Source organism: Carassius auratus, chromosome 21 (assembly GCF_003368295.1).
Source record: "Carassius auratus strain Wakin chromosome 21, ASM336829v1, whole genome shotgun sequence".
Lineage (NCBI taxonomy): Eukaryota > Metazoa > Chordata > Actinopteri > Cypriniformes > Cyprinidae > Carassius > Carassius auratus.
This window is the reverse complement of record NC_039263.1, coordinates 6,898,797-6,924,664: the sequence shown is the minus strand read 5'-3', so window position 1 is coordinate 6,924,664 and position 25,868 is coordinate 6,898,797. Positions and strand designations below refer to the sequence as shown.

General features: G+C 36.5%; 2 protein-coding genes across 6 annotated transcripts in view; one reads left to right on the top strand and one right to left on the bottom strand.

Moving 5' to 3' along the window:
• Positions 1–20,215, top strand: part of nsd1b (nuclear receptor binding SET domain protein 1b) — a 26,171-nt gene extending 5,956 nt beyond the window's left edge. For 3 of the 5 annotated variants that reach the window (XM_026195677.1, XM_026195674.1, XM_026195675.1), the window contains exons 8-24: positions 42–312; positions 566–666; positions 1,036–1,081; positions 1,525–1,706; positions 2,136–2,264; positions 5,545–5,668; positions 5,775–5,975; positions 11,245–11,424; positions 11,615–11,771; positions 11,877–12,082; positions 12,836–12,948; positions 13,035–13,304; positions 14,704–14,820; positions 14,909–15,050; positions 15,149–15,255; positions 17,061–17,262; positions 17,444–20,215. In XM_026195677.1, the coding sequence (XP_026051462.1) occupies positions 42–312; positions 566–666; positions 1,036–1,081; positions 1,525–1,706; positions 2,136–2,264; positions 5,545–5,668; positions 5,775–5,975; positions 11,245–11,424; positions 11,615–11,771; positions 11,877–12,082; positions 12,836–12,948; positions 13,035–13,304; positions 14,704–14,820; positions 14,909–15,050; positions 15,149–15,255; positions 17,061–17,262; positions 17,444–17,958 (3,063 nt within the window). In that variant the 3' untranslated portion in view covers positions 17,959–20,215. Of the gene's footprint in view, positions 1–41; positions 313–565; positions 667–1,035; positions 1,082–1,524; positions 1,707–2,135; positions 2,265–5,544; positions 5,669–5,774; positions 5,976–11,244; positions 11,425–11,614; positions 11,772–11,876; positions 12,083–12,835; positions 12,949–13,034; positions 13,305–14,703; positions 14,821–14,908; positions 15,051–15,148; positions 15,256–17,025; positions 17,263–17,443 lie in introns of those variants that run through there. The other 2 variants (XR_003274772.1, XM_026195678.1) reach the window with 2 other exon arrangements.
• On the bottom strand, positions 20,154–25,868 carry LOC113038350 (ras-related protein Rab-24-like). Its single transcript, XM_026195681.1, has 9 exons — positions 25,729–25,868; positions 24,984–25,112; positions 24,639–24,707; positions 24,482–24,560; positions 23,643–23,710; positions 23,466–23,565; positions 23,347–23,397; positions 23,173–23,232; positions 20,154–22,408 (listed from the first exon to the last, which is right to left on the bottom strand). The coding sequence occupies exons 2-9, from the start codon at positions 25,098–25,100 to the stop codon at positions 22,344–22,346; spliced, it is 609 nt and encodes a 202-aa protein (XP_026051466.1). The 5' UTR covers positions 25,101–25,112; positions 25,729–25,868; the 3' UTR covers positions 20,154–22,343.

Genomic DNA, 25,868 nt, shown 5'->3' with positions numbered 1-25,868 from the left:
ATTTACTTCTAATTCTGGGAACTTTTTAAACTTATGAATAGGTTGAAAACAATAACTGCACTGGCACAGTGGAGAAAACATCTGGTGAAAGTGTACAGAAACCTCAGGTGACAGAACAAGGTGAGTCAAGGCCCCTGCCAGAATTACAGACTCCTCCTCCAGAAGACCGGAGCACTCCTTCAATAAATCCATGTCAAGAGAGGCAGGTGTTGTCTGTAGACACTCTTACTCCACCTCCAGAAACAATCCCATCACCACATGCTGAAATTTGTCATAAGGAGGAGCTTCAAAAACAAAATGCTATAGCCACTGGTGAGTAGCTCTTTCTGAAATTTTACATAATTATGAAGTCACAAATGTTTGGAAAATAGTTTGAAATTATTATTATTTTTTTTTTTTTACATTTCAGCCATGTTGTTTTTGCACTGACCATATGTAGACCTATAGTAAGCTAGAACCACTCTTTATTGCTTTTTATTTTGTTTTTAGGGCTAAGCATATTCAGAACTTTTTATCAGAACACAAATAACAGTCAAATTAAATAATATTTTCATCATTTATATAGGTAATGGTGTGTGTCTAAGCACAAAGAGACAACGGAAACCCACCAAGAAGATTCTAGAAAGTTCCATAGAATCTGAACCAATTCTTGTGCCAAAAAGAAAGGTACTTGTTTAAACCATAACTATTTTAGAAAGTTTACTTTGATAGATAACTACATAAAGAATATTTTTTCTTGCAATTGTAGTCTAATTGTAGTTTTAGCCAACTATTAAGTACTACTTTTGCCTCAGTAACTCCTAACTGCTGCTTATTCATAGTTAGTAAGGTAGTTGTTTAGTTAAGGTATGGGGTTAGATTAAGGGATTTTAAATATGGTAATGCATTAATGAGTTTGTAAGTATTATTGAACAGCCAATATGCTAGTAATATGCATGCTAATAAGCAACTAGTTAATAGTGAGAATTGGTCCCTAATGTGTTACATCTTAGTCTAATGAATGGAAAATTGGACTAATAGCATTATCATTCACAGGTAAAGTCTCAAAAGATTTGCTCATCTGGACAATCTGTAAATTCAGGTATGATAATTAAAAGCTTTCAAGACGGTTTGTTATTTTATTTAAATCATAAAGTTATCATTATTATTTTGGGGCATAGCTGACAATCAAAAACAGGTCCAGGACCCTGTTGAAAGTTGAAATTGTTGTCAGTTATGTTAAACGACACTGATAAACTTAATAGCAGGTTAATTCAGGTTAAAATCAGTTCAGTAGTGGAAGTTATATTAGAAGATAATTTTCTAAAATTCAGTTATGTCAAATTACGAGTTTTTCTTCCATTGATGTCGGGAATTTGAAGAAGCCTGAATCTAAAATAAGATTTTTGAAATAAGAAGATGTCTTGAATCTAAAGCATGGATATTTTAGACAGGCTGCCAAGGAAAACTTTTGTTAAAAGTAATTTCAGCAATTTTATTTGGTACCTTGATTGTCTTTTGAATTAATGTGTGTTGTAACTAAAGGGATGGGACAACAATCATCAAAAAGTAAGAACAAGTTGTCTTTTGAGTCAGTCGACACACCAACTGCCCCAATCCTAGAAAGCACCGAGATGGAGACAGAAGTTGCTCTTGCAATGGCTAATGCAGTTAACCCAGAATCAGCCAAAGATGGTTCAGATGATCTCAAATGCTCAGAACCAGAGGTCAGTAAAATGAGTTAGTCTTATTTTAATGTTAATAAATGTCTTATTTAATAAATGTTTCTTAGTGGCCACTTTATTAGTTATACATAAACAGCTACTTCATAATACAAATTTGTAATCAGCAAATCATACAGCAGCAAGAGCACACAGACATGGTCAACAGGTGGATACCATAATAACATCATCTTTGGCCAGAAATATTAGAAAGGTGTGCATTATAATCTGGCCACTGTAACTACCGTAGCTTCTCACATGATCTGTTTACATGTCAGTCATGTGCAGCATTATGTGTGTAATTAAAAAAAGTTTGAAATGCAGTATTCAGTGTCACAGTACAAATAATAATAATAATAATAATACTAATAATTAAATCAACCTTCCTAAATGTTCTCTTATTTAACTAACCTGAACATGTGCCATTTAATTCAGATGGTTGAATCTAGTTGTGGATTGTGTTCGGAAAAAGAAGAAAATTCACAATCCGATGAAGGAGTCTCTGATAAAAGGCTCTCAGTGGAGAAAGGGGGCAGCACTTTACTGAAGGAGAATGTGTGTCAGGTAGGTGTGTTGATAAGAACTATAGTTGTCTCCAGACCATGAGACAATTAACAGTTATGTCATCTGCCACTTTAAACGTTTAAGCTCATTAAAAGCTCTTTTCATCATCTTAAAAAAATGGCTCTGAAAATAAAATAAAAAGTCATTATTGTTATGTAGACTTTGCAACTGTCATTATTATTATTTATCATTTAACTTTTATTGTCTACCTTTTATTTATTTTATTGACATAGCAACACATACAATCATACTACAGTTAGCATAGAATCAAAACAAATATTATAAGTACAGTATTGTTCAAAATAATAGCAGTACAATGTGACTAACCAGAATAATCAAGGTTTTTCGTATATTTTTTTATTGCTACGTGGCAAACAAGTTACCAGTAGGTTCAGTAGATTCTCAGAAAACAAATGAGACCCAGCATTCATGATATGCACGCTCTTAAGGCTGTGCAATTGGGCAATTAGTTGAATTAGTTGAAAGGGATGTGTTCAAAAAAATAGCAGTGTGGCATTCAATCACTGAGGTCATCAATTTTGTGAAGAAACAGGTGTAAATCAGGTGGCCCCTATTTAAGGATGAAGCCAACACTTGTTGAACATGCATTTGAAAGCTGAGGAAAATGGGTCGTTCAAGACATTGTTCAGAAGAACAGCGTACTTTGATTAAAAAGTTGATTAGAGAGGGGAAAACCTATAAAGAGGTGCAAAAAATGATAGGCTGTTCAGCTAAAATGATCTCCAATGCCTTAAAATGGAGAGCAAAACCAGAGAGACGTGGAAGAAAACGGAAGACAACCATCAAAATGGATAGAAGAATAACCAGAATGGCAAAGGCTCAGCCAATGATCACCTCCAGGATGATCAAAGACAGTCTGGAGTTACCTGTAAGTACTGTGACAGTTAGAAGACGTCTGTGTGAAGCTAATCTATTTTCAAGAATCCCCCGCAAAGTCCCTCTGTTAAAAAAAAGGCATATGCAGAAGAGGTTACAATTTACCAAAGAACACATCAACTGGCCTAAAGAGAAATGGAGGAACATTTTGTGGACTGATGAGAGTAAAATTGTTCTTTTTGGGTCCAAGGGCCACAGGCAGTTTGTGAGACGACCCCCAAACTCTGAATTCAAGCCACAGTACACAGTGAAGACAGTGAAGCATGGAGGTGCAAGCATCATGATATGGGCATGTTTCTCCTACTATGGTGTTGGGCCTATTTATCGCATACCAGGGATCATGGATCAGTTTGCATATGTTAAAATACTTGAAGAGGTCATGTTGCCCTATGCTGAAGAGGACATGCCCTTGAAATGGTTGTTTCAACAAGACAATGACCCAAAACACACTAGTAAACGGGCAAAGTCTTGGTTCCAAACCAACAAAATTAATGTTATGGAGTGGCCAGCCCAATCTCCAGACCTTAATCCAATTGAGAACTTGTGGGGTGATATCAAAAATGCTGTTTCTGAAGAAAAACCAAGAAATGTGAATGAATTGTGGAATGTTGTTAAAGAATCATGGAGTGGAATAACAGCTGAGAGGTGCCACAAGTTGGTTGACTCCATGCCACACAGATGTCAAGCAGTTTTAAAAAACTGTGGTCATACAACTAAATATTAGTTTAGTGATTCACAGGATTGCTAAATCCCAGAAAAAAAAAAATGTTTGTACAAAATAGTTTTGAGTTTGTACAGTCAAAGGTAGACACTGCTATTTTTTTGAACACACCCCTTTCAACTAATTGCCCAATTGCACAGCCTTAAGAGCGTGCATATCATGAATGCTGGGTCTTGTTTGTTTTCTGACAATCTACTGAACCTACTGGTAACTTGTTTGCCACGTAGCAATAAAAAATATACTAAAAACCTTGATTATTCTGGTTAGTCACATTGTACTGCTATTATTTTGAACAATACTGTACATAGTTATCGTAATAGCTACTGTCCCGTACCAAACTGGCATTTATTTTGGTAAAAAATTATTGTTACTAGTAAACCAAAGGAAAGGAAGATAAAAGAAAAATTACTGAATTATCATGATATTAAGAATAACCATTGAGCAGTTTCTATAGGCTTAAAAATGTGACGAAACAAAAAGATCTTTGTATTGTGATGTACATTCATGTGAAATGGATTATCAAAGAAAGTTAAAAATGTAGGTTGGGGACTTAAATGGAGGCAGATCTAAATGCAAGCTTCTACACCACTGTAAGAAAGAGCCGGGATTTATGTGGGCTAAATGATTGGAGAAGTCCAGAACGCATTAGCAAAGAGAGGTCTCTTGTTTTACCACAAAATCAAATAATTTTTATCAAGAATTATTCGATTAAAATAATAAGAATAATAAAAAAAATACATGGATTGATTATTCACAGTAAGATCTGTAACATACACTTAGAAAATAGGGTATATTCAAATTTTAAGGGCCCTATAATACACCCGGCGCAATGCGACACATGGCGCAGCGTAAGTGTGTTTGTTAGTTTCAGTCTGGCGCCATTCGCATTTTCCCGTCCAGCGCCATGTCGTTTAATTAGCAAATGTATCAAGGTGCTGTTCTAAAGTCTGGCACAATGTTTTTTCTTTGTTGTTTAAAGAGTGTGTTAGTATAGGTGGGTCGGCAACGCACGTACATGCTGCTTATTAAACACAGGGATGCACAGCAGCACACAAACATGCCAAATATAAAAAATTAAAGGATTGCAATGCATAAGAATTTTTTGTAGGCTTTTTATATTATATGTATATAAATGTATGTTTTTTGTAGGCCATAATTAGCCTACAAAAAATTATTATGAAACTATATATATATATATATATATATATATTATATATATAAATGCCTACATGTCATAATGGATAGTCATCGCATGTATCAGAATTAGGCTATCTATTTGCTCGCACACGAGCAGTTCCGTTACATCTCGGAGAATCGTTCTGTCTTTGCGCTTACCAAATTTCGCCAACTGTTTTTCCGTCGTTAAAATAGAAAAAGTGGATTTGGACACGCCCTGAATGCACCTGCGCCGTGCACTTTACACTTTGCATTTAGATCGTTAAAATAAGGCCCTAAGCCAAATTTAACCATAGACAGATGACAGAGTCAAATATCATTTTTTTTATTATACAACTTTTAACAATATTTGAGACTAAAAGTGGGGTGAGTGATCTTAGGATGTTTTAGCAAAATGATTTATCCAATCTAAAATGTTACTTCACTAAATTCACCTGATAGCCATGGTATATTATAACACACCTCAATGACCGTCTGTTTCTGAAGGCATGTGAGAAGCAGGGAGACCTCCTTCTCTGTGAAGGGCAATGCTGTGGGGTGTTCCATCTACAATGCACTGGCCTGAACGAGCCTCTTTCAGGGAAATTTTTATGTCAGGAGTGCACATCTGGTAAGAGCTGACTTCATAATTCACACATCAACAATTTTAAAAAGTCTTGACGTAATTGTACAGTTTTACTGCTCTTTGAAAGCTGGTTTTGTGAATGTATTACTAGGTATACACTCATGCTTTTCTTGTAAGAGCATGGGTGAGGACGTCAGGCGCTGTATGCTTCCAGGATGTGGGAAGTTCTACCATGGGGAGTGTGCTGCCAGCCATGGACCCACAGTCCCTCTGAACCGGGCTTTTCGTTGCCCTCTTCATGCCTGCCTATCGTGTTTCATCACAAACCCTACCAATCCATCTGTATCTAAAGGTTTGTTGTGCTTAGAGCAGCTACATTCTACATCAGGAGATGCTACATGTGAGAGCTGGTTCACACTGCCTTAACAAACACCAACAACTGCATCAGAAAACAGCTGGTTGGTAGCAATATTAGATTCATAAAATGTAGGCAAGTTGTTATTTTTTTTTTTCATTTTTGCAGGTTTAAACATTTAGAAATACAAAAATATAAAAAGCAATGACATGTATACTTATTTTAGAGCTGACAAGGACATTTACCTCATCATCTTGGCAGCAGTCTTTTGATGTTGCTTTGGTTGGGGCAGTGTTCATTAGCATTAATACACTACATGACACTACAATCTGATCAGATTTCGGAAATCTAGGCATCATACATATGCAGACTTTGTAAATGATTACACAGAAAAACTGGGCATCATGAACTAAAAGACTGAGGATCACACAATACTGGATTCTTAAGTCATTCCAAACACAACATGTCAAACAACTAATGTAGAAACGTGCCTCATTGCTAGGAGATGCGTGACAAAATAAAATGATGTGTTCTAAAATCATTTAAAAAATAATCAAACTTCAACTGGATGGAATCATAGTATGCAGATTAAAATCAGAGACTATGCAGAGACAGTCTTCAGTGAAATATGCAGACTGACTGTGATTTTGTAACTAAAGTTGACTAACTAACCTCCAGACTGCAAATAAGGTCAAGAGTCATGTTTGTCTAAATTAATTTAAAATAAAACACTAAAAAGTAAAATCAATCATTTTAAAGAGCCAGTAAGATGAAAATTCTAAGCTTCCTATCACTGTTTATAAGTCTTGTACATTAGGTTTAAATCCATCCAAGGTTAAAAAACATTGTCATTTTGTCAAAATATCATTTTAAAATTACCTCAATTCTCAGAGAACCCCAAACGGTTCGTGCGAAGCTGTTCAAAAGATTCAGTTTCTTTAAACTCCACCTTTCGGTTGCATACTTTGTTCTGATTGGTCAACTGACATAGTTTTGATTGGTTGTTCCGCACACAACTTCACGGTAAACAATGCGTTAGCATCTGTTTGGGGTGAATTATGTCTTATTCCTCTCACCGCGAAGCAAACAGTAAAATAAAAAACTTGAACAGTCTCGCTGCTTTTTCTTCTGTGTGTGCGTATTCAAGCCGCACGCTTCAGTTTGAATCTGAATTGCGCGTTCAACGCGGGGGTGTGGTCACATTAGATATAACGAAGGGAGATATGAAAAACAGACATCACGTTGTTTTCATATGGATTACTTTATCACAGAATATCTGTTTTCGGCAGCACTTGTTTAGTTTTAAAGTAGACGTCAAGCTTTCTATAGATATCTCTCTCATGTCTCTTCGTTGAGTATTCACGGAGTTACACTTCATTTTAATGACGTGTTTGTAAATGAAGATCAGCGCAGACAGGCTGCAGACAGCACACATACTGATAAGACGCTCGGGGGAAAACAAACACATAACTTCATAATCATACTTCGCATTGTGATTCGGAGATGCTCGTTGGTCTAAATAAAGTTGGTAATGAACCCTCTTTTATGGCCAAACACTTTGAAAATCCCGCCTCGTACTCACCGAGATTAGAAAAGCAGTCATCAGTGAAATGTTGTGCAACAAGGATTTGTTGTACTGCTCTGGTATTGTGGTAAAAATTAATTTTAGCCATTGGTTCTTCTGATCTTCATTCTTTGGCAGTGAAAATAAAACAAACTTGCCTTTACAATTAAAAACACACTGTCTCCTCGACATGATGCTATCACACCAACCAGAGTGTGTGTGTGGGGGGTGGGGGCAGGTCAGAGTTCCGTTTCTCGCCAGACGGTAGGCGGAGATTATTATGCAAAGTGTTCCTAGTGACGTACATAGAGATGGGGAAAAGATTTGAAATCTATAACGACTCGTTTCAGCGATTCAGAGTCGACTCCTTACTTTAGAAGCCAATAACTTTATAAATCGTGTACTTTTTGGTTTAATTACTTTGCACATTGTTTACACTGATGGACAGCTACATCATACACTGTAATACAGGTAATTTTTGATTTCCCATCTGTGTGGCTCTTTAAATGATAAAGGTGAATCTAGGCATCACAAAATTATAATTTTACAGTATGAAAAATACCTTTTCATTTTGAGATTAAACATATTTGTAAATTTAATATATTAATATCTATAAAATATATATTTTTAAAGCTGATAACCAATATAGTAATAGTATCAAATGAACAAAAAGTAATAATAACCAAATAATAAACAAACAGTAATAATACTGTTGATTCAAGTTTGCTCTCCAGTTTTTGTAACGTTTTTGTTAGTTTTCCCTGTTTTTTTGTTTCTCAAACACGATCAGTTTTACCAGGGATGAACTGCTGAACATTCAGCAGTACACATCACACAATCTTCTACCAGATTTTGTTCATTCAGACTTTTGCTAAACGTTGTAGTTGGTGGAGCAGCGGCGCTTATCAAATGCTTTAGGACAAGCAGATGGGGCAAGCGAGCCGGCACGCTTGTGAAGCTCAGACGCAGAAGTTGTTTGTCTGTTTTGTTGAGTAGAGAGTGGAGATTCGCCAGATGAATGCTAGGCAGTGCCGTTCAAAATCTGCGCTGCCTAGCATTCATCTGGCGAATCTCTGCTCCCTACCCAACAAAACGGACAAACTTCTTCCGCTCTCCCGGACAAATAAAGATTTTTCACACTCTACTGCTTTGTGCTTCCCGGAAGCCTAGCTGAATGACGCCATACCAGACAGCGCATTAAATCTGCAGTGCTTCCATTTGTTCAGAGTGGACCGTGATGCAGAATCAATGGGAAAAACATGTGGTGGAAGGACATGTTTCTACATCGATGAAAGGTGGTTTACAAATGTAACGGTATAAAAGAAAATGAACTCTTCCAATCTTAGAAGCTCTTTTCAATAACTGTAAGCTGTTCTATTTGCCATGGGATTTTCACTTGTTCATTCTTACAGCAACTCGCTGATGAGATCACAGACACAGAACATCCAGACTCTGTTTTAATCATTCTTTAATAAAGCAAATCTCTCAATTTGCAATTTGTGCTCTGCATTTAACCCATCCAAGTGCACACACACCTGGAGCACTGGGCATCCAATGCTGCAGAGCCTGGGGAGTAGTTGGGGATTCGGTGCCCTGCTCAAGGGTCTCACCTCAGTCAAGGTATTGAAGGTGGAAAGAACGCTGGTTATTCACTCACCCCACCAACAATTCCTGCCAAGCCTGAGACTCGAACCTGCAACCTTTGGGTTACAAGTCCGACTCTCTATCCATTAGGCCACAACTTTCTGTTACATACAAACAGCCTGTTACATGTCCCACCAGAGACAGTAATATAATGGACCATTGTTACTTCACAATAAAGGACGCATTTCGCTCCATCCCCAGAGCAGCTGTAGGATTCTCCGACCACTGCCTGGTTCATCTTATACCGACTTGCAGGCAAAAATTAAAATCTGCTAAACCTGTAGTAAAGTCTGTAAAGAGATGGACCATCGAAACAGAGCGGACATTACAAGCCTGTTTCTACTGCACTGATTAGAGTGTTTTTGAAGCTGTCTTGTATAATCAGGCCAGAAACCGACTGAATAAGGAGATTAGAGTAGCCAAGAGGAACTATGCTAAAAAGCTAGAACACCAGTTTTCTGCCAATGACCCTGCATCAGTGTGCAAAGACATCACCAACTACAAGACACAATCCACCAGAACCGAGGCCAATCAACAACTTGCTGAAGACTTGAATGAGTTTTACTGTAGATTTGAAACTCCCAGTCTAACACCCCACACCCATTCTAAACATCTCTCCACAGAACCATCAGCACCTCCTGCAACCCTCCTTTTCCCCACTCCTAGGTTTCAGATCAGTGAGGATGATGTGTACCAGGACTTCAGAAAGATCAAGAAAAGAAAGGCACCAGGCCCAGACGGAGTGACACCAGTATATTTGAAAGTCTGTACTGGCCAGCTGGCTCCCATCTTCTCACAGATCTTCAGCAGATCACTGGAACTGTGTGAAGTCCCAATCAAATGCTGCACCATCATCCCTGTCCCAAAGAAACCCAAGATAACAGGACCTGTGGCTCTAACGTCTGTGGTCCTGAAGACATTTGAGAGGTTGATGTTGGCTATTCTGAAGGACCTTACTGGACCCTTACTTGACCCTTTGCAATTTGCTTAAAGAGCAAACAGGTCTGTGTATGATGCAGTCAACATGGGACTGCATTTCATTCTGCAACATCTGGACAAAACAGAGACTTATGTGAGGATCCTGTTTGTGGACTTTAGCTCTGCTTTCTACACCATCATCCCAACACTCCTCCAGACCAAACTAACCGAGCTTTCTGTACCTAGCTCTGTCTGTGTATGGATCACCAGCTTTCTGAAAGATAGGCAACAGATAATGAGGATTGGTAAATTCATATCCAACAGCCTCACCACCAGCACTGGTGCCGCTCAGGGTTGCATCCTCTCCCCACTGATCTTCTTCCTCTACACCAACGACTGCACCTCTAAAGACCCTTCTGTCAAGCTCCTGAAGTTTGCAGATGACACTACAGTCATACAGGCTGTCTGGTGCAATCACAACAACCTATAGCTGAACTCGCTCAAAACTGTAGAGGTGATTGTGGACTTCAGGAGGAACTCCTGCACTCCCCCAACTCACCATCATTAACAGCACTGTGGCTGCAGTGGAGTCATTCAGATTCCTGGGAACCACCAATTCTTGCTTACCTTCCAAGAACTGTATACATCCAGAGTGAGGAAAAAGGCTCAGAAAATCACACTGGATCCCTCACAACAAAGCCATCTCCTTTCTGAACTTTTGCCATCTGGTCGGCGTTACAGAGCACTGAATACCAAGACAGTCAGGCACAAGAACAGTTTCTTTCCCCAGGCAATCTATCTCATGAACAGTTAATTTTCTCCCATTGTGCAATAACCTAATACTGATTTATCACCCTAAATTGTAGTACATCCCTACAACTTATTTTTAATTTGTAGATTTATGCATGTGTATCTTATTCACATCTTATTTTTATTATCTGTGTGTTGTTATTGTCTCTGTGTACTTGAAGCTTGTGACACCAAAACAAATTCCTTGTATGTGCAAACATACTTGGCAATAAAGCTCTTTCTGACTTCTAACTGATATATCATACTTACAAACGTGTAACAGCATGTAAATTACACATATTTTAAATTTGCATGCTTTTATTATGAAATTCACTGTATTTTTTGTCTCAGGCCAGCTAACCCGCTGTATCAGATGCCCTGTGGCATATCATGCCAATGATTACTGCATACCTGCTGGGAGTGTCACACTCACCGACAACAACATAGTATGTCCCAATCACTTCTCACCAAGAAAAGGCTGCCGCAACCACGAGCATGTCAACGTCAGCTGGTGCTTCGTCTGCTCAGAAGGTTAATTCAGCTGCCTTGGACAGCAGTTTCCATTACAATTTGCACCTCTGATTTCATGTGCAGTAATCAATTTCTTTCGCATGGCTCTAGAAATCTTTGATGATTCTTTCAATTAAGCTTAAAGAATGTCACATTCACTTTATATGACCACAACACTTCCTCTCTGTATCTGTATCACTTCTCTCTATAGGAGGTAGTCTGCTGTGTTGTGAGTCATGCCCTGCAGCGTTTCACCGAGAGTGTCTCAACATCGACATGCCTGAAGGCAGCTGGTACTGCAACGATTGTCGTGCTGGAAAGAAACCCCACTACAAGGAGGTAGTGTGGGTAAAAGTTGGTCGCTACAGGTCAGCAACCACAAAACCCACACTTGACTTCTTAACATTTACTTTCATCCATTCCTGGCTTTTGTAATCATTTTACACAACAGTTTCTGCTCTACTGCTTGATAGATGGTGGCCAGCAGAGGTTAGCAATCCCAAAGACATTCCCGAGAATATCCTACGCATGAGACATGATGTCGGAGAGTTCCCAGTTCTTTTCTTTGGCTCTAATGACTACTTGTGGACTTACCAAGCCCGTGTTTTTCCTTACATGGAGGGCGATGCCAACAGTAAAGAGAAAATGGGAAAGGGAGTCGACTCTACTTATAGGAAAGGTATCTTTTGTAACTAAATTTTATTTGGTTTTTACTATTAGTAAGCAAACAGATTAACATTTTTAGCATAGTGAACAAAACTGGTGGTAAAATGTATATATAAAATGATGACAATTCATGTTATTGACCATATTCAATAAAATAAAAATAAAATAAATAAAATATTCAATAAAATAAAAATAAAATGCTAAAGCAGAAAGTAAATCATTTATGCATCACAACCTTGTAATATACAGTGTAAAAGATGGATATTCATTGGTAGATTTGCTAGTTTCATTTACATGTTAAAATATTAATAATAGTTTCTAAAAAAGTAAAGTTTTTAGAATTTAAAAACATAATTAAAGAATTTTAAATTGTGGTCGATGGGCTCCAAAACAGTGATTTTTAATTTATAGAAGACAGATATACAGTATGCAAATAAGGGTTGGATGTTGGATGACAATTACATATGCAATAGTGACCAATACCAATAAATAATAAAATTGTGGCTGATAACCAATATGGTACAAATATATTGTGCGTCCCTAAAAATCCAATGGACTTGGGGCAACCACCCCAGAAACTGCATATAAACATGCTAAAACTTGTGGAACTTCTTACCAACTGCATAGAAATACCTTGACAAGCATGCGGAACACCTTAAGGCAACTCTCGTAAAAATGAAATTATATTATGTGGTTCTTGGTGTTGCTTAAATTAGTGCTCAAATGAAAAATGATTGCTGAAATCCAAATGTTCAATGTGGTTCAGCATTGGAAGAAGCTGCAGTAAGGTTCAAAGAACTGCAAGCCGAGAAAGAATTACGGCAGCTGCAGGAGGACCGACAAAATCACAAAAAACCTCCACCATACAAACATATTAAGGTACATGCTCCTACGAGTTATACTATGAGATTGATTGCTAGCTTTATATAATGACATTACAAGTCCTAACTTGGCCAATCTCTTAGGTGAACAAACCAATTGGCAAAGTGCTGATAATTTCGGCAGACCTTTCGGAAATCCCTCGCTGCAACTGCAAAGCGACAGATGAGAACCCCTGCGGTATGGATTCAGAGTGCATCAACCGCATGCTGCTGTACGAGTGTCACCCACAGGTGTGTCCCGCAGGTGAGCGCTGCCAGAACCAGTGCTTCACCAAACGACAGTACTGCCAGGTGGAGATCTTCAGAACGCTGTCTCGAGGCTGGGGGCTGCACTGTGTTCACGACATCAAAAAGGTTGTTAATATATGTTTTTTTTTGTTTTTTTTTCAAAACCTGATCTGATTTCAAATGTTCTTCATGTGCAGGTACTCCATTAACCATTATTAGGGGATATTGCACCAGAGGAACGTTTTCACAGTTTTAGCTATCAGAATGCCTTTTGGGGGACTAAATTAGCTCCTGCTTTAGATTAGGGTTCAACCCAACACAATAGGAACTACTGTAGATGGAAGTGTATTTTTAAAAAGCGTACTCCATACTTACTCCATTAACTAACTCCACAAACATGGAAAACAGCAATGGACCCATGTTGAAGTAAAGTCACTTCTCTGTCCTCCAGTTGTCAACATTGTTGAATACTGCATCTAAATGACGCCAGTCTTGTCAGCTTACATCACTTCAGAGTTCCTACTGGCGGTGTGAATGCAGCCAGGAAAATTGCCCTATTTTCCAGGGGACTGCCATGGTGGCTAGTTCCTATAACTGAGTTCCTGTAACTACCCAGCGTGAAAGCTGGTTTCTTACATGCCAACAAACAAAACCAAAAGCACACTTCCCTTGTCTGTTTTCAGTACAGTCTGCTGAATATTTTGTGAAATTTCCAGCACACTCTGCTGATTTTTGTGTTCGTGCAGACTTGTGTGCGAACAACAGTGCACGTGATAGAATTACTTATCCTCACACTGCCCCAGATGTAGATGATTTTCTGTCTTCAGATGAACTACTTATTTGGAGAAAGGTAATCCTTCTTTGTGTGCCACTGTAATGCAAAGGTACAGGACCCAATAATTTTTTTAACTATAAACCATCACTTCCGGCCAGCTGACATGCATGGATTCATGAGAGCTCCATGGGGCTCCATTTAAGCTCTTGAATGACAGTTAGCTGGAAACAATAGTTTATAGTTTAAAAAGGTTTAAAATATTATTATATTTTTTACACACAACCATCGTTTTGCTTGCCATGTTCACTTGTGAATGTGAGTTGTTTGGAGCGATATTTTATTTGTTGTCTGAAGAAAGAAAGTGATAATACAACTGGTATGGCATGGGGGTGAGTAAATGATAAGAATTGTTTTTATTGGGGGGGGGGGTGTTGAATACCTCTTTAATGCTCATAATTGCATTGCATTGCGATGCTTAGCATGTTACTAAGCTAAATCTAACAATATTATAACAATATCATAAAGGTTGATTCTCTTTCACTTATCACACACAGACAAAAACTGTTCAGTTCTAGACTAAACAAATGAAACAAAAATAGTTTTTTATATTTAGCATTAGAATTTTTCCATGCATAGGCAATTTCTACAATAAGTCTATCTCCTTCCTCTCAAAATATATCTATAGATTTGTTTTGGATAAAATTAGCCCTGCTTTCTAACAAATTCTTTGTTTTCAATGCTCAACCGCAGGGAGGATTTGTTAACGAATATGTTGGAGAGGTGATTGACGAGGAAGAATGTCGTGCCCGGATTAAACATGCTCAGGAGAACAATATTGGCAATTTCTATATGCTTACATTGGACAAGGTGTGATTTTAAAACTACAACAGTTGTTTCATTTTTATGTGATTTCTGTTATGGGAAACATAATATGTTGTTTTGTGGTTTCTGGAAGGATCGAATTATTGATGCTGGGCCCAAGGGAAATGAAGCCCGTTTTATGAACCATAGTTGTCAGCCAAACTGTGAGACTCAAAAATGGACAGTCAACGGAGACACACGTGTTGGGCTTTTTGCGCTTACAGACATCCCTGCTGGTAAGTCGAGTTTTATTTTTATGTAGAAAACATTGTAGTGCAGCCTTGCATTTAAACATTTTGCAAAAACATTTTAAGTGCTGATGTTTTCTTCCAAGGCACTGAGTTAACATTCAACTATAACCTTGAGTGTCTGGGCAATGGGAAGACAGTGTGCAAGTGTGGTGCGTCTAACTGCAGTGGATTCCTGGGAGTAAGGCCAAAAGTAAGGAGATGATCCCAAGGTGTTAGGTGTTGGGGGGGGGGGGTTATAAATATTTCAGAATTATTATTATTTAAAAATAAATCATGTGAAAACCAGTTAGCAATCTATACTAAAAAATAATTAGAAAATTTTACATTTAGAATAATTATTATTAGCAGTCAAACGATTTATTGAATCCAAAATAAACGTTTTTGTTTACATAATACATGTGTGTACAGTTTATATTTATTGTGTGTGTGAAAGTGACATGACATTCAGCCAAGTATGGTGACCCATACTCAGAATTCGTGCTCTGCATTTAACCCATCCAAAGTGCACACACACACACCTGGAGCAGTGGGCAGTAGGGCTGGGATAAACGATTATTTTTTTAAACGATTAATCTAGCGATTATTTTTTCGATGCATCGATTAATCTAAAGATTAATTTTTTCAGACCGATTCGATTTCGATTATCTCCCCATTAATTGACTACTAACAATTTATACATGTTGATTTACATATCTGAATGAAAAAAACATGAATTCCTTAACATTGCAATATATGTTTATTGCTCTTAAAATTACAAAATAAAAGACTGACTAAGAATGCATTACTTTGCACTTGTATAGAGATAGCATTCAATAAAACCTTGAAGCCTTGAAAACACATAGCTTACTGAAATAAGCTTACTGAACACATAGGGCCTAGCTTACTGAAAAAAAGTTCTTCTTTCAGATGAAAATAACAACAACTTGATGTCTAGCATTCAATAAAAAAGGTCACCCAAAATACTTGTTTAGAGCAATTGAAAGAAGACAGTAACCAATGTAAACTTGAGGGCTTTAAGCTAATACAGAGAGTGCTTTTCCAAAAAAAAAAAAAATTAACAGTGGGAGCCAGCAGCCTGTCATGGAGAAAAAAAATGCTCCACCTGAAACTTTGGCGTTCCGGCCTTTTTCTATCGTGTCTAATGATTTTGGTTAATATGCAGGAGGGAGAGAGAGAGAGCACAAGACAGCGCTCGTTTAGTTTGAAGACTGTGAGTGCGTGAGCGCACGTGAAACTTTGGTGTTTCGCCCTTTTTCTATCGTGTTTAATGATTTTGATTAATATGCACAAGGGAGAGAGAAATAAACGTTTTGCAAACGTTTTTTAGAGAAATAAAAACAGGTCGACGAATCGATGCGCATATTTTGCGTCAACGTATTTTTTGCATCGACGTCATCGTTGACCTCGACGCGTTGTCCCAGCCCTAGTGGGCAGCCATTTATACTGTGGCGTCCGGGGAGCAGTTTGGGGTTCGGTGCCTTACTCAAGGGCACCTAAGTCATGGTATTGCTGGCCCGAAACTCAAACCCACAACATTAGGGTTAGGAGTTAAACTCTCTAACCACTACTTTAGCCACGACTTCCCAACATAAATATGATATTATAAATATATAAATGCATATAGATGTAAATATTTTCAATATATATACTTTGTGTGTGTATTTATATATACACATAATATATAAATGGAGTACACATACATATGTTATGTAAAAAATTCTTATTTTGTATGCAGTTAATCGTTTGACAACACTAATTATTATTATCATTATTAATAAAATACAATAAACAATAATCAGTCTATAGCAAAAAAAAAAGAAATTATTCAAATAATAAAATAAAACATTTGAACTTTATAAGAAACTATAGCAAAAATAATTTCTATTTCATATATTCTAATGTAATGTCATTTTTAACAGCAACGTTTTTGTATCTAAAGAATATTTTCTGCTTCGATAAGTGATTGCAAATAGACGTCAACTCTGTGTCTATCAGAACAACCCCCCATCAGATGATAAAGGCCGTAAAATGAAGAAGAAGTCTCAGATGAAGCGTAAATCCCAGCAGGAAGTAATCAAGGAGCGGGAAGATGAGTGCTTTAGCTGTGGAGATGGAGGACAGGTTGTGTCCTGTAAGAGGCCGGGCTGTCCTAAGGTTTACCATGCTGACTGCCTCAATCTCACAAAGAGACCTGCAGGTCAGTCTTGAAAGTAGTCTCAAACACGGACCACTCGCTGTGCGTTATGTGTTATGAAATCATATGACAGATGAAATTTAAATAAATATGTTCTGTAAATTAAGGTAAAATGATTATCAACATCAATTAACAGCTCAATGGAGTGGAAGTTTATCAGTGAATATCTTGTTTTGGGATTTAGGCCGTTGGGAGTGTCCTTGGCATCAGTGTGACTTGTGTGGACAGGAAGCAGCTTCCTTCTGTGAGATGTGCCCTAGCTCCTATTGTGTCGAACATCGAGATGGCATGCTTTTTATATCCAAACTGGATGGCCGCTTGTCATGCAGTGAGCATGATCCCTGCGGCCCCGAGCCCCTGGAGCCTGGCGAGATCCGGGAATACCCCCCAGAACTCATGACAACATACCCTATAAACTTCATCAGAGCTGCCAAAACCAAATCCACAACCCTAAACACTACGGCTGTCCCGCAGGCTTCCTCTCCTCCTGATGCAGCCCCCCAGGTGTCCTTTAGCCCCTCCAGAAGCCCTCCACCAATTGACATCTCTTTAAACTGTGCATATTCACCAATTTCTTCCTATGAAGAAGAAAACACAGAAGAGGAAGAAAGTTTGATACAATTAGAAGGGGATGGTGAGAAGGGCGTAACTCCAGATAATTCGGCTAGATTGAAGATAAAGAAGAAAACCGAAGTTTGAAGGTTTAATCTATGGAAGCAAACTGACTTGAGGTTTACATTTCCCAACAGACCTCTTTATAGCCATGCTCTCACTGCTTTCTGATGTACATCATCTTTTCACTACAACATACTTGAAGAGGGTACACAAAACACTTTGCATCCCTGTCAGTAATCCCTTTGATGAAGAGGACAATGTTTTCTGGAAAAATGGTTTCAAACACTGATTAAATAGAACTGACTTTATGCGGCATCATGTGAAATCCGACTGTAGCCAGTGTTATGTATTTTGTTGCTGCATCTGGGAATATGAAAGCTGTTGAACATCCCAAAAAAGCAACAATGAAGAGAATGAAGAGACAGTATTTAGGGAAGGGAATATATTTTTCCTCAGAAACTCCATTGCTTTCTTCAAGTCAAATAATAATGACTATAAACTCGTTTACCAAAACTGATTTGTGCTGTATATTTGCTCTGTGAGCAAATGGTACAGAAATTAAGCTTAGTGGAAATTTTAGTATTAAGTAAGTGGTTCATAAACACTTCCTCGTCAAAAAACAAAGTTACGGAATACTGAGGAGTCTAGGATTGGGTAATCATTACTGTTTTTAATATGTTTCTGGCATGTTGTAGGTTTGGCAACAGTTCTTCAAACCCTAACTGATGCACTGCACGGCTTTTTATTTCTTAAACAACCAAGTCAAAAGACGTACATGTCCATGTTCCTTCATGACAATGTCAAGGTTCTTTGGGCCCAAATTGGGAAAGATTGGCCACCACAGAGTCCGGTGGGGAAGAATTGCTGCCGAACATATAACGTGTCAGAAACATATTAATCATTGAAATAATATTTCAATCCTACATTGTTATGTATTTGATTATTTAAATCCAGACAGTGATTTTTATTTGGCCAAGCAGTTTATTAAAGCCCAAAGTATACTTTGGTTTTTACTATATGGAAACATACAGTACGCAGGAACTGCAGACCAGTTATTGTAATTTGCACATTACTAATAATTTGGTACACAAGGTGGCAACATTGGGCTAAACCATTGTTTCCAAAAAAAAAAAAACTATAGGAGACTTTAGGTTGTTAAAGATACACACAACCCTAATTTAATATAGTACAAAGAGTTTTTATCGTTTCTAGAGAGAAATAGTAAAGACATTAGATGAAAAATTGCAAAATTATAGTGCATGTTCATGCACATGTACCCTACGAATTTGCGTCAAAACTGAAGTTTACTTTGGATTTAAGAGTGCAGTAAATTGTGATCTTAATCAATGAGATTAAAATATCCTTGCTATATGGTGAAATAACTTGAAGACCATCATTTTGAAGCACTTTTGTATAATATTCCAAAATGTTCCTGTTAAAATGTTAAAACAAAAGCAGAACATTTACAAGTATGCTTATAATTTATTTAAATAGATCATTTAGGAAATTCCCAGAATTGTCATTGAATGAATCTTTGCCAAACTGGCACAAAATCCAGAAGAACTCGATGGAGTCTACAAAGAAAGTGTTCTGCTTAATCATATCCACTGAAGAGAGATATTTCCAAATTCTTTGGTGTAAATTATGCTGTGAATTTAAAGGTGGAATGTGTGGGGTTTTTTTAAACACTTGTGGCATCCAGCAGTTACAAAACTTTCAAACAAACAGGAAGTCCTGTCCCAACTTTCACCAGTCATTTAGAAAGTGCAACTATGTAATAGGTCTCTTAACTGAACGACTCCGATGAGTCTGTTCTGTCTCGCTGTATATATTTTTTACACATTAAATCTATACGGAAGTAGATGACAAACTTTGCAAGCCTGATAATTAAACACTCCCATTCAAGACTTTGAAATTTAGTGAATTCATGTTCAGTTTTCCATAAAGGCTGATATCTTAAAAGATATTCAACATACAATTTAAGCTGAAACCCTATAGTTTAAAACACTAATTGGCAATTAAAGCCCTAATAGTCTTCTGTGAAGCTAATTTATAGGACAAATGATTGTGGTTTGTTGCATGTCTACACTCCTGACATTTCTCTGCTGGTTTTCCTCACCCCCATCTAACTGTTCAAGTGTTCCTCATACTGAACAGCATTTCATTTTTTTTCTGTATTTATGTATATAATTGCACTTAATAGTTTTAACGCTGCTCTAAGTGTCATTCCACTTCGGTATATTTCAGACAATTTCTGGCAAAAGGGGGAAAAAAAATCTGCTGCCTTGTTAGAGACTTTAATTGTGCTGTAGTGCTTTGTACAGAATAAACAACATTACACACTTGTTGCTTCTTTGCTGCTGTTTTTACCATCTCTGTAAAAAGTGTAGTCAAAATTGTACTTTTCAAGGATTTCTTGCATTAATGAAATGTGAGTAGAACTGTTGAACTGTAAATCTCACAAAAACTGTCGTCAAATGTTTGGCTGATAGTTCACCCCCAAATAAAAACAAATAATGTGTACAAAGAATTATTAGGAAGTCTATTTTCAAGATAATTAGTGTTTTGAATTGCTAAATTAATTGCATGACAATTTGGCACATTTCCACATTCAATTATCTTGCCATTACTGTAACACAAAAACAATTATATTTATATTCTAAACTGTAAGTACACATAATGATAGTATTAATTGTATATGTGCTGACAATAAAAGCTTAAATAACAATAATTGTTGTATTCAGGATCGTTTTATTTCTTCATTACAGTAATGAGAATATTTTGGAGGCAATTGCCATTAAATGAATGCACAAATCTTGCAACAGACTTAATTTTCTTTGTGCAAAAGATCCTGAAAGCACAGAGAGCTTCTAATTTGATTCAATTTCAGATCATTTCATTCAACAATTTCATTTTAATTTCTATGCAATCTAGACTGAAGCTTTTTTTAAATTCTATATATACATATAGGTCCCACAAGGAGGATGCATAAGTTTCATACAAGATACTTTCAAGAAATTTATAATCTATTAATTATAGTCCTCTGATGTGGTATGCTAAATGGTAATAATATTTTGGTGAGAGTACCTTACTCTCTTAAAATAAACAATAAAAGAAACACTAACTTTGATATGTGATGGCAAGCAAGAATAGGCAGCAAAGGATGAATATGATATGTATAAAATCTATGAATTTAGGTTATTACTCCCAAGAGTTCTAAGATACATTTACAGTATTAAAAAGCATGCAGCACGCACACTTAATATTTCATCATTCCAATATCTGTCAGTCTCAAATGACTTGGTCTGTTTTGCTTATACTATTCTGATACCTTTAAACAAAATATGCAACAGCTTTTTTTAATTTTTAATGTAATTTCACGGTAAAATGTGACAAAGTAATATAATACTGTCCTTCTTTCCTGTAGGACATCCAGTCAAAATGGCACAATATCAGGATTTCTCTGGATGACGTAAAATATACAGTTTCACAAGAACCATATTTTTAGCTACAGGCCTTTTTGAGCAGTATTTAATACAGGCACAATATGAACAGAGAGTGAACTAAGGCTGTATGTACAAAGTATGCACAAACATTTTCACAACTGACAAGTTAGTGTCCCAATATCTTACCCAAATTGCAAATGACGTAAAATTAAATAATAAAAATAGCACTGTAAACATTAACATCACATTCATCAAATGCTGCACATTGACTTGCTTTTGGAATGCGGGAAAGATATGTTAAATAATGAACAACAAGATACAGGACGCAAACAAGAGTTTGACTCCCGCATATCAGATTAATCATGGTTTTATGAATGCCTCAAATAATTAGCCTTTGATATTCTGACATCAATTTTTCAGCTTCGTTATAATTTAAGAACATATTAATTGGAGACTAAATTTCCACAACATCTAAATCTTTAACATAATGAGAAAAATGTTTGAACTGGTCTCAGATCGGTGAAAACTGAAACTTAAGTGTGGACATATGAAAGTAAATTGTTCATGTATGAGTGCAGTGTGATGAATGGAGGGTGTAAACATTACGATCCTCAAAAATCTATAAAATAGAGACAATTTAAATCATAAAAGGTGATAAATCACTCAAGGCATTGTTTGTGAAAATTGGCAACGATCACCTCCATGCAATGGAATCTGTCCCTAAAGCTTGCTTTGTGTCTTGTCTTTTTGGTAAAACGGATTGCCATGCACTGTTAATATTTGCTTCAGTCAACATTCCCAGGTCCAAAAAAAAAAAAACTAAATGAAAAAACATGTTCCTGATAAAGAAAGAGTTCATTGCTTGAACACTGGAAAAAGTGGAATCCTTCATGTTCTACTGCACACCAGAAAAAAAGAACAAGAAAAAACACTCCAGTGGATGCTTTGAGGAGTATAAAAGATGTTGAGCCTCCAGTCATCCCAAAATAGACCATATGATACAGCAGTTTTTCCAGTGATAGCTCAGTTATGGCAGCAGTTGTCAAAATAAGAGTCCTTCTTTTGCCCAAGATCCACCACCTTCTTTTCTGTTAGGATACAATACCAAAATAAATAAATCCAAATGGGAACAATACCAAGAACACATTACTATATCAATTCCTTAATAAAATTATTAAATGCATTCTTAATATTTCTATCCACTTTATTTTGCAACGCAGAAGTAAGCCAATGTCTTTGCACTTTATTCTTGTTCTTTTCCTATAGCTGCTCATGTATCAGAAATCTCACACATTCAATGGAAACTGGGTGAGTTTTATGAGTAAAATAGTATATTAAAATAACACAACAATAAAAAACAGTTTACATTATAAATCAACACAACATAATTGTGATACATGTAAAATAACTGACAGTAGATGAAACCAGAAGCCTTGCCCATTCACATTACATTTGAGTGCATATGCCCTTTCAAATAAAAATAAGGTGGACAAAGGGTTTAGAAATTCATAAATACTCTGTACCATTATTGATCAAAGCATAACACAAAGCTACTATGCTTTTAGCAGCTACTATGATTTCCCATTAATACTATAAAAAATACACATGCACATGTGTGTGCATCTGTTTTTGGACAGAAATCTGTAATAAAATAAAAAGGGGGCACCTTCCAAAGATGGTCCTTGCAAGCAGTTTGCATCTTGTCATTGTAATGACATTCATTTGTGCTTTTCATGCTTATGTGAAGCATCAAGTAACAGAGAGTGAGGGCTTGAAAAGCCTTGTGTCTGAAACACATAGACCCAGGTGTAAAGTGTAAAATAACTGGTTTCGCTTTGCAGCAAATTCTCACCTTGCATGAACTCTAAAGCACAGCTACTGAAATCTTCAGCCACTTTCTGAAACACCTCATCTGTATGAAAAAATAAAAAATAAAACAAATAAAGAAGTGAAACTTCTCAGTATCTAACGGCACGTTACACAGAAACAGTGCTCAACAGAGCAGATAAACTGAAGTATCACTCACCAACATTTTTTCCTGTTTTGCTGGAGGTCTCGAAATGTTGTGCACCTATTTCTGAAAATTTTAATGAAGTTTTATTGAAATGCTTTGAAGAAAACAAAAGCAGCTAAATTCATGCTTACCATCTGCAAAGTCTTGAACATCATGGTAGTCTACTTGCCGCACACTCCGATCGGCCTCAATGAGGTCACTCTTGGTGCCACACAAATATATCTTGCAGTGCTGAAAATAAAATAATGTGTCCATAAAGTTGTGCTGAAGTTGTTCTCATGATTTTGTGAGACGTGGGTTTATTTTACCTCTTCACAGTTCTGTAACTCCTTCACCCAGAACCTTGCCCTTCCGAAACTGCTGCTGTCAGTCAAGTCTAAGTGTGATAGTGAAAATCAGACACAAATTTAGCATAACAATAGGATGGTTTCAAACTGTTTCACTTGTGAAAGAGCTCATTTTCTTTAGATTTTTTTTTTTACATGTACACTACTGTTCAAAAGTTTTGTGTGTTTTTTTTTAAGAAAAGATACTTTTATTAATGGATTTATTGTACAAAATGTTGAATGGTAGTGTTGAAAAAAAAAATATATACACATATACATATACATATATATACATATACATATATATATACACACATAGTGTGAGTAAAATATTAAGTATCATATTATAACAACAAGTTTAAATAATTGTTTTTATATTTTTTAAGAAAACAAAACCTAAGATAAACTAATTTCAAATTAGATTAAAATAAAATATATTTTTTAATCTTTAAAATGCAAAATGAAATCATAACATCAAATGAATTGAAAAAAATTAAACAAATGATAAATAAATATATATGCATTATCTCAATTTTTTACATTCAAACATTTTACGGTCCAAAAAATTTTGTTGTTGATTTTTTTTTTTTTTTTTTTGCCTATTTACATTTTATATGGACTCCAGAGAACCCCTGATTAAATTATTTGAATCAAACACATGAACTTCCTAGCAGGACTTGTAACGACTGCAATTTATACACAGAGTGAGCAAGCATGAGCCATTTCCTTGCTCAGTGTCACCTGACTGCTAGACTGAGCTGCACTTTGGATTTGAAAAAAAAAAAAAACCTTTCCTGTCAAACTGCAACAGAGGGATTTACCGTAGCAGACAATGGCAGCGCGGGCTCCTCTGTAATAGATTCTGCTCATAGCTTCATAGCGTTCAGACCCAGCAGTGTCCTAAGATCAAAAGAAACATGTGAAGTCACTAATGAGTGGCTGATCAGCGTATATAAAGTCCCAAGTAACTACACTTACCCATATTCCCAGAGTAACCACCTTGTCACTGACATTGAGGGCTTTCGCAACAAACGCAGCCCCTATAGTCTTAATGAGAAAAAAACAATTAATTAAAAAACACATATACACACACAGACACATAACCTAGAAACATCATATCAGGTCATCGTCGAAGAGCCACTGACATCCGTGGAAGGTGGCTTTACCTGTGGAGCTGGTTTATAGTATGTGACACATGACTAGAGATAGTTGATAGCCAGTCAAACTTACATTATACACAAAAAATGTCTTTAATGAGACCAAACAATTTCAGAAAATGGTAAATTGGCTTCTAGAGGCTGCTGTGCTTACACACACACTTACATTTTGATATGGTCCCACAAGAAACCGGCGATGTACGTATCTTTCCACCAGACTGGTTTTGCCCACACTCTCCTTGCCAAGCATGACCACCTTAGCATCCACTCGCATGGCAGTCATGATTATATGGGTCTGAAGAAAAAGACACTATAAATATAGGCATAGAGATGTTTATATATGGCATATTACAGCTAGGTAGATATAGACAGTATCATCCTGGAAAACAGAAGTCTGATTAATTATATTTAATGTGCACTTGTATTGCTTAACAAATAAATAAATAGAGCTGTACTTGGACTTTAATTTTATTAATATTAATATATTAATAAAATAAAACAAATACACTTTCTAGACTAGGTCGTTGACTGAAAGCACATGTAAAGTACTTGAGTTACTTTGAAATTAAAATCTTACAGAAAAATGTATGATTAAAAGTATATTCAAATACAGTGTTATATGACATTCGAATTTAAATAAAAATTACATTAAATGCAAATAACGTAGTTAAGTGCTCGAAAGAATTACGTTGCTTTAGAAGGTAAGTATATTCTTTTAAGGTAAGTTATATATATATAAAAAACACTTTTTAAAAGTAACGTTACACTTAATTGTTTTTTATAAGCATTCTGCCACTAACGTTACTACATGTACAGAGCTAGCTTTGGCTAATAACGCAATCTCAGTAAATCAAACAAGATATTATCCATATAAAACACACTAACCTTAGCGTTCTCACGTTTTCACTTACCTAGGCTTTTGGTGTAATATGTTGACGGGACTTCAGAGTTCCTGAGTGGCTCTACTGACAGATAAATACTGGAACCGGGTGGGTAAGTTAATGGTTCAGTTAGCAATCCACACTGGTGTGCCACAAAAGCTCATAATAAT